At 34.9% G+C, this 10088-nt stretch overlaps 1 protein-coding gene across 1 annotated transcript; it reads left to right on the forward strand.

The window, feature by feature from the left end:
- Positions 1-246: 246 nt before the first annotated feature.
- On the forward strand, positions 247-1256 carry LOC133293697 (uncharacterized). The gene has a single exon (XM_061492305.1). It carries the CDS (start codon positions 373-375, stop codon positions 943-945), a length of 573 nt encoding a protein of 190 aa, XP_061348289.1. The 5' UTR covers positions 247-372; the 3' UTR covers positions 946-1256.
- Positions 1257-10088: the final 8832 nt, after the last annotated feature.

The following is a 10088-nucleotide window of genomic DNA, read 5'->3' on the forward strand; positions in this document are numbered from 1 at the left end:
CTTTAAAGAGACTTGTTTTTCAAATTTGAACCATTACGTTTGAATCACACAGAAACAGTTTTGTAATTTATTAAAGAGAAAAAGTAAGTACATATGGATAAAACAAAACAAAACGTCTTAGATCATACCAAATTTAAGTTAAAAGAATCTTACTAAAAGGCTAAGATAATGAAAAAGAGTCCTAAAAAAGGAAGTGATCCACAAAGTATGATTATGGGCCTGAGAGCCCTTAAAAGAGCCCAATTTGAGAATCAAAGTACTCGGAAAACGGTTTTAACTTAAAATATGATATAACATAGAAAGCGAAAAAATGACAGCAAGAAGCATCACAGTCAACATCATATGCTCAAACCTCACTCTGCATAGTTTCTGATGCACAAAACTAACCCCTCATGTGGAGGCACATATCCACCCCCACCACCCGCGCCGCCCCGACAAAACGATGTCGTTTTCTGCCCAACCCTTCAACCCTATAATCGTCATGATCGCAGCTGTCGTCGCCGCGCCGCCGTATCTCCGCCGTTCCTGTTGACCACCGTCGTCGCTGCCGCCTCCTCGTGGTTGCGTAACAGGCGAATCCGGTATTTTTTTGTCTTCCTCTGCTCCCCGCTTCTCCTCGTCCTCCTCTGTGCAGCCATCCCTTTCCTCTGTGCCGCCGATCTCTGCCTTCGCCGACGCCTCTGGCAGAAGATCCTCCGAGGTTCCTCCGGCGACGACGGCGGCGATCGGCTCCGGCGTTGCGAGGAGGGGTGCTGCTGGTGCGGCGGAGACGAGAACGAGGATGAGAAAGGTTTGTTGCATAGATACCTGCAGGATCAGCTTCTTCTGGTTGGATCGATGTACGAGTGTGGTGATGATCAAGGCGATGAAGAAGAAGAAGATTCTAGAAGGGTTGAAGATGTTGAAAATCTGGGTTCTAGTAGTAGACTTCCTTTATTGAGTTGATTAAATTTTAAAACCAACCGAAGAAAAAAAGAAGAAGGAACTTTTCCTTTGTTATATACAAATTTTACAGCTTTGTATCCAGGCCGACATAAGAGAAGTTCTCTTATAGTTATGAGTGGGATTCACTCATTTAAAAAAAAAAGTAACACAGAAGTCGATATACGTGTAGGAGAGAAAAATAATAATATTTTCTCTTGTATATATAGGAAAAAAAAATTGTATTGAGGTTCTAGGTACTGTTGCAGCAAGTTGCAATCAGATTCTTAACCAATGCTATAGTATATTGTATATGTTTTTTTTTTTTCTCCATGTAAACCAATTATATTTTTTCTTAAGACATATTTAGTAATTGGGAAACATGAGAAATTTATATTTGTATATAATTATGATTATGATTGTGAATATTGATTTGTTACTGGTAAAGGCGTAAAGCTACTCTATTTTGTTTTATTGGTATATCTCTTCTATGATCCACTGTGCATGTGGTTTAATGGACAATATTTATATAACGGTCACATTTTTATTATTACTATGGTAATGGACTGTTTTTGTGAGCTGTTATTTAGTCTGCTTGATCTCTCAGTTTCAAGGACGTTTAGTTTGTGATTCTTTTATGGAATAACTATTGAGCAATCAAATTGAAGAATTGAAAGTGTTATTGATTAAGGAAATTCAATAAAATAAAACGTTTAGGATATACGGGGTGAAAAAAAATATAGGAATATAGAATAGAAATAGCAAAAGAATATAGTACTTGCATACTGTTTATACAATTGATGCAAACCAAGCTTGAAATGAAAAAAAAAAAATCGCATGCCACTTGTGTTCAAATTTCTGCTTATCTATTATTCACAAAATTAAAATTACCAATCGCTGTCTATGAAATAATAAACAAAGGGTAGGTGAATGTATAGACTATAGAGCAATGAGATGGAAAAGTACACTAATGGAACATATAAAATCTGTGACTTGAAGGTTAACTAATAAAACGGTTGTTTGACCGTTTAGACGAAAAATTGGACCAAGTTTAAACAGTTCGCAAGAGTTCTATTGAAAGTCGTAAACGGGGCTTGCAAACCTACAATTAGGGTGTTAACGGATTGAATCGGGTCAGATTTTGGTCTTAAAAATTAAATTCGTGTTTAAATGTAGAAGTATGATCTAGCATATTATTTGTTATGAATATAGTTATCGGTCTATGGCCTAACTTATTTATAAAAAATAAAAGTCATAAAAATCTGATTTATCCCCTTAAAAAACAATAAGACAACAAAAATTTATCGAAATAAAATATATGATCAACAAGATTACTAATTCTACAAAGATTCATAAATTCAATATATATATATATATATCCAAACAGTATAATATAGAAAAAAATCATTCAAAAAGTCTGTTTAACCAATAAAATGTGGTGAAAAGGGTTGAGGAGAGAGAGCTATTATGAGTAGAATAAAAAATAAAAAATAAAAAATGAGCTTTTATACAAGTTCAAGTCTGGGTCCAACAACCAATTTTAGATATGTATTGTATGTCCAAGTCTTCACGAGCCGGGTTAAAGGCCCCTGAAAGGTCTTTAATTCGTTTAGCACCCCTACTACCTACAATAGTTACTCCGGGCTACGCTCACATGTGTAGAATTTTTTTATAAACCTAACAAATGATGAACTAAATTAAACTCTATTATAAATAACCAAAATTTAATAGCCTCAAAAGAAGTAAAATATCAGCTTGTTTAATCATGCATCTTAAGTAGTATAACACCTCATAGATTTAAAACACATAATTATAGTTAAAATGAGGATTAAAGGGTAGGATTAGTGAAAATCCTAAGTTCTGGGCCAAAATACAAGAAGGGTAAAACAGTAATTCAGCAAATATGTAACCCTAAACAGTAAAATTATAGTATAAGGTCTCAAATGAGAAAAATAACCTTAGAAATGGATTTAGAATGAAAACTTGAGTAGTTAAGTAAGTTTCAGAAAAATTGATGAATATTGTTTTTACTTGATGAAAATACAGCGATGTAGTTGCATCGAAAATCGTGCCGAGTAAAATTTGTGCTCTAGGTTTGAATATAAGTTGAAAAAGGTACTTAGGACCAATAAATATGATTATTGATGAGAATTGATAAATTTTAGGATTTTTGGGGACACGTGCCATTGATGCACATATCAGGCTAAAATAATGATTCCCCCGAATTACCAAAAAACTCTGGATTCATCTGTTCAAGTGTAATTAAAAGACTTTAGTGAATGTTAAATTTTGGATTTAATGAATAGTTTGTGAATTAATTGGAGATTAGTGGTTTAAGTGGGGATTTGAAATAATTTAAAATATGTGAGGTGGCAAGTGGGACCCACCCCACTTAAAATATCAAAAGACCACATGGTCTTGCACTATTCACCTTTTTCTTCCCTCACTCTCTCTCTCTCTTCAAGGCCGAGCTCTTCATCATCCAAAGGGGGAGAAATTTTGCTCCATCAAATCTTCATCAAAACACTTAGGGTGTGTTTGGTGCATAGTATTGGATAAGGCCTGATTGTATAAGACATGATAGTATAAGACCTGATTAAATTTTAATACTATCCAGCGTTTGGTATAGTATTGTATAAGATAATATCCTCCAATATTTTAAAAATTAATATATTAAAACAAATTATTTTAATATATTAATATGTAAATGATATATTAGTTCTTGAGAATTGTACTTGTAAGCAATATTAATACATCACCCTTATCAGGCCTAATCCCACCCCCTTAGGCCTGATTAAGTTATTTTGATGTATTAAGGGGTTCTGCTGTATAAGCTTATACTATACGATGGTCACACCAAACAACTGAAAATGTCATAACGTATAGTATAAGCTTATACTATCAAGCCTTATTCATCACACCAAACACGCCCTTAGTGTTCCACATGAAATTTGTAGTAAATGACCCAATGAATCTAATCCATATCTCAATTTCTCTTGAAAGTCCCAAGATTTTGAGATATTCCCCACCCATGCTTGCGAAAATTTGGAGCCATTGGAGCTTGTTGGTTGAGCTATTGCGTGGAGATCATTCTTAGGGGTCTTGGACTTTGATTATTGGTAAGTTTAATTACCTATTGTGGGATATTCTTGTAGATCAGATTTTGAAAACCTAAGCTTATGTGTGTTAATTGGAGGTAGTTGGAAACCTCGAATGGACTTTGTGCATTAGACCATAAAACTTATTGTGAAAAAAGTTTAATAACTTAGGAAAATTTTGAAGGATGAACATGGTTTTAAGAAAATGGGTTGTTGAATAATTATGAAATTGAGTTGTGGATTAGTTATAATGGTTAATTACATGGTGTGTGGTGCGTTTGATGCTTGAAAATATCTTGGCCTTGGAGGATTTGAATTTCAGCCATACAGGGGAATTAGGAGCAAAATGATGCAAAAATTGTGTAGTTGAACTTGTGTTGATTTGAATCAAGTACAAATAGGTTATATGAGTGAGTAATGCATGTGAATTGAAAGAAAGGTCACTTGGTGTACATAGAGCATAGGTTCGGCCATTTAGGGGAAATTAGGGTGTGATTGTGCAGTCAGATGTTAGACTTGATGAATGGTGTTAGTTGATGTTTAGATGAACTAGTGTAGGACTAAATGAGTGCCTTGAACCTTGAAAATGTAAGAAAAATCCCTAGCCACTAAGTTGTCCACTATTCAACCATATTGGGAAAAATTATGCTAAGTTTGATTTAATGCAATTGTGAGATGGATATGGTGTTGTGGATGATTAAGGAAATCATTGGAATGATGGTGTAAAATGAACAACATGAAAAGGGTGATTTGGCCTTAATGGCTGAATTATAATATGATTGGGGGGAGTGCATTGTTTTGAATTATAACTTGTGTAACAAGTGGATTGATGATCATATGTTGTGATCATTGTAGGTTGCTTTCCTTGTACGAAATCCTAGAAGACTAAAGCTTGGAGCTTGTGGATTGCCTTTGGTCCTTAACCAAAAGGATATTGGTAAGTGATTAATCACTTGTGTGTATGATTGTATTAATGACCAAATAGGTTGTTATTGTGGCACTAAATGATGTGGAAATGACCTTTTGTTGTAGGCATTTCTTGTACAATTTGAGGCTCGAGGAAACTTGTGATTGAAGCTACCTAGCTCGGGAGCTTCAAAGAGGTAATCTCTTGGTACTAGGATTAATCCCCTTGTGTGCTCCACCATGCCCATTGGGGTAGTGGTTAGAAGTTGTTTGATATAATAGTGTAAGTATAACATGATCATGCATATGTTTGTTGAATAGTACAAGTGAGTTGTATCGAATCTCTGGCCTGTAGATAGTTGTCGTATGCCATAGAGGACTTTCACTGGAGAGGCATCTGTAGGTGTAACAGCCCGTTACATACCGGTGCTGTTAACATTGATTATGATATTAAACGTAGTTACAATCACATCAATTCATTCAAAAATGTGAGTAAACTTTTTCCTTTTCATTACGTAAACGTTTGAAAGCAATAACAACACGAAATGATATAAGTTGTGATCATAACCAAATTCTAAATGTGGAATTACTAAAATACATGCCTAACTATCATACATTACTTATTATAAGTTACTAAGGGGTTCTCATAAACTCTCTTAGCAAAAATCTCACTTTTACTATTTTTTTATAACTGAACATATTTCTATTTTCTGGTCACTGTGAGAGACCTACTTATTATTAATTTTTCATCATTTATTATGTTAAACTAGACTCAATTACCTATCCAACAAGGTATCACATGCCTCATTTGGAGTTCTCTAGCTCCAATTATCATTGTTTATAGTTGGACAAACAAAACTGTCAGCCAACCCAAAACAGCGCACCAAACATCCCTCACCATTTTTGCGATTCTGGACAATATAATAAACCAATTGCTCTCAAATTGTTATACAGAAAACTAGACACCTTGAGCTTTAATTTGATGTATCATGAGCCTAATTTGTAAGAATTGAGGGAGAAACAATTTGTCAAAGTTAGAGACGTGAACACCCCCTGCACAGGGCCTCTTGGATCAGTCCTCACTCAATCGGATCTACAAGACACTACATAGCTTCAAATGGTACCAAATTTTGACACAATATAACTGACATCTCAAGCTTCAAAATAATGTATGGCACGTGCATGATATTTGTAACACCTCGTATATATCCGGCAATGTTATCATAATATCGTATTAAGCTGCGCTTAATTAAAAATGCGGAATTACTTTTTCTTTTCAATTATGATGCCATTAACATTACCAACTTGCTTAATAATCAATTAATAAAACATCGCCTGTATGTAATTGCAATAAAACAACTAACTGAAATACCTCATAACATAGATAATATAAGTGTGGCTCTAGTCACGGAACTACAACAACGTAGACCGGACCATCTAACAGTTTATACAACTCCAATCTAAAAAGTACTAACAGAAAGTGTCATGGACAATCCCCATGCTCACTCAAATAAGGCAACATGCCCAACACCAGTCTCAACAACAACATATCATAAATTGCGGAAAGCATAAACAGCATCCAAATCCAGTCATGCTAACATAAAGCAGTAAAACATAATCAGCTAAGCTCTGGCCTCCTGCCGCCTGAGGCATCAGTACCCATACTACCTGATCCTGAAATAAGCATTCCCCAAACGTGGGGTAAGATCTCTAAGCTAGAAATCTCAGTAAGACAGTGTGTCCTCAAGGATCTTCCACCTCAAGCTCACTTACACGTGCAATATAAGTTCAAAAGCAGTTTATCATTTATCATTTCTAAAACAATGCAATGCAGCAGATAATCATGCCATGTGTGTCAATACCAATCTACTGGCCAAAGACAGTGCAGGTATACGTCTATCACCTACACACCGTGCAAGTACCACTTGCATTCACCCCGGTACACTGTCTTGTATGGTGCTACATACTCAGGCTTCCCGTCAAGATGAAACAACACATGCATATTAAGAGTCCGTTTGGATGGGCTTTTGAAAATAAGGACTTTTTATGATTTACTTTTTTTAAAAGAACTTTTTTTAAAAGTTAATATTATTTTACGTTTGGATGTAATATTTGAGAAGTACTTTTAAGTATAAATGTCATTTGGATGTTAAAATATAAAAAACACTTTTTAATTAAAAAATACTGTTGTACCCTTCATCCTCCTCTCCTCATATGACCGAAAATTCTGACGCCTAGAGGAGTGCCTTTAGCCATCGAAGAGCTTCAGCTTCGTGTTGCTGCTCACAGCCACCACCACCTCGACTCCCCTCCCTGCAAAGTCCAGCGTCGCCTATGCGTTCATTCTTTGAAATCATTCGGTTTGCTCTCTTCGCCTCGGACGCTCACGAGTTTGAAATACTTCGTTAGTGTAAGACAACAAGTTAGTATTTTTTTATTTTATTTTTATCGAATTGGGATCAGAGTTTAGTTGACAATGACAAATCTGAAATGGACTCCTTTCTCTGTGAATGTACAGTAACACTGATTGGGAGTTGAATCTCAAATGAAAATCTAACCTATCTTTGGCACGTTTCATTTTAAAAAAAATCAAACGAAGAGAGTAAGAAGATAGAAATATAGTACTTCAAAGTAGAGATCTGAACTTGAAGATGGAAGATGGCAAGGAATATAGTACTTCAAAGTAGAGATCTGAGCTTGAAGATGAAGATGGAAGATGGCAAGGAAGGAGAAATGGGGTAGGAGCTGAGGGTCCAATCTGTCCACGATACCTGCTACTTGCTTTTGGCTTCTGCTTCTCTAAGAAGTCAGAAATTTTAGCTTTTGAAAAAAAGTCAAATTTTTTAACTTTTTCATTAACTTTTGCTTTTTTTTAAAGTTACCAACCAAACACTGTTAAAATTTTAAAAGCACTTTTTTTGTATAAAAAAAGCAACTTCTGACCACGGAGAAGCCCATCCAAACGAAGGCTAAAAGCCATTACATGTAAAGTTCAATCAACATATCAAATATCCAAAAGCATGTACACAGCATGCATAAACCATACCCCCATAGGACATGGTGGAACCACAACATGGCTAAACCGAGGACACGAAAGCTTACCTCTAAGCTAGCTATCCAATGCCACAAGCTCAAAGTCCAATCACAGCAGATCACAATCTGATATGGACCAAATATAAATCAATAAACATGTACCACATGCATACAAATTAAAGACAACGTCTTTTCATTGCGTTTTCAAGTCTTAAAGCTTCTAACAAAGCCACGAGCCCTTAATCCCATGATTCTGACTTAGTTTAATTAAAACAGAAGTTCAACTTCATCAATCTAGGGTCCACAAACCCCCAATAGCCTCCTGTCCTCACAGCACAGCTACTGTTCTTCGAAATCCCAGAATATCCGGATATTCCTCGGGACCATATCCGGATATTCAATATCCGGATATCTCACCGTGCATATCCGGATATCCAGAACCCCATATCCGGATACCAAATATCCGGATATCCAAAACCCCATATCCGGATATCACATATCCGGATATTCATCGGACAGATATCCGGATATTTCACGACAGAATGCAGTTCTGCATTTTCGTGAAGATATCCATCCAAGGTTGGGTTTTTAACGATTTAAAGCACCTAAACATGCATTTCTAGTTGTGTTCAACATTATCCAACAACAAGTTATCATCTTTAAGCCTTAACATGCATCAAACTTTCATTTTTAAGCATTAAACTCATGATCAAAGGTTGGTATACATACCAAAGGCCAAAACAGAGGGTCAACTGCTCATGAAGCTCCCAAAACAGCTTCAACAGCTACTGGGAATATGGTGTACGAAAATGCTACACCAAGACTTGACCTTTCTACCCAAAGGTTGCTTCTTTAAGCAACAAAATGCCCAACTCAAGCTTCCACAACCAAGCCAACCAAGTCAGCCCCAAAACTCTCACCAACAGTGGCTGAGCACTCATAGAAAAGCACTCAGAGAAAAGCACCCTTCTCCCTCACCAAGTCAGCCAAGCTGATCAGCCACCCTCAACTCTCACGTTCAAAATCTGTTTTCTAGGGCATTGTGCCATTAGAAATGAGTATTTATAGCCACAAGTCACTTAAACACACAGTATTAACTTTAATTGCTACGCTTAGCATTTTAATCCCAAACTTTGGATTATGAAACTACATAATTTTCTAAGATTTATCATATTTTTCTTATAATTTTCTGAGCACCTTTCCGATACGCGCTTTTCCAAGCCAGTACCGATTTCTAGCACCAGTTCTCATTATCTGGACTTGAAACTCGTTTTACAAGTCCTACATATTATTCTAGTAATTAACATGCACTTATTTTAATTTTCCGGGATACTTTTTTGGTACTCATTTATACCGACTAGCAGAACCAGTATCTGCATTTTTCTTCCGAAAAGCGACTTTCAGCAATATTACCCACTTACTATAATTATTAAAGCCTCATAATAATTATTAGGGTCAATTATGGAATCATTTCCTATTTTCTCATAATTTATTAATTAAATTCCTTAATTAACCATGCGGTTCTTACAATATTTCTAAATCAATGATATCAAAGTAACCATTGTCATTCAACCACCTCCATCATGATTTGAATTTTGATTTATATCTTAATAATTCATATATAATATTCTAAAGTAAAAAATCATATTTAAATTAATTATAATTTTGTTTAAAGTGCAAACGAAATTAAACTTTAAAATGAAATTCCAATTCTATTTATCAAATGGACTTAGGATATTTAAAATTGTATAGAAATTTTCTTTAGGTCTCTATAAATTTATAGTATATGGTTATAATTTTTATCTCTAAATTTTAGGTTTCAAATATAAATATATCGATTTTATCAACAATAACTAACAAATATTTTTAATCAACATGTTCTGAATAAAAAATGAGTTTTTAATTACAATTTTAAATTTTTAACATTTATAATTTTACTATCCAAACATATTTGCTAGAAACTATTTTCTTATATCTTTAAACAAAATTACTTTTATGATTTATAATTTTGAAAGAGAATATTTAAATATAAAAAAAAAATCTTTTTTGACTAGGTTACAAAATGGGTCAGCCAAAAAAAGGGTGGGTGAGATGGTTCACCTCTTAAAAGTGGGTCAAATATGAATGTGC

The sequence above is a fragment of the Gastrolobium bilobum genome, unplaced genomic scaffold (genome assembly GCF_033153095.1).
Source record: "Gastrolobium bilobum isolate Gb01-03AN ecotype WA unplaced genomic scaffold, APGP_CSIRO_Gbil_v1 utg49475, whole genome shotgun sequence".
Lineage (NCBI taxonomy): Eukaryota > Viridiplantae > Streptophyta > Magnoliopsida > Fabales > Fabaceae > Gastrolobium > Gastrolobium bilobum.

What these genes read in the sequence shown, in the direction of transcription:
- LOC133293697 (XM_061492305.1), top strand. Translation starts at nt 373, where the DNA reads ATGCACAAAACTAACCCCTCATGTGGAGGCACATATCCACCCCCACCA.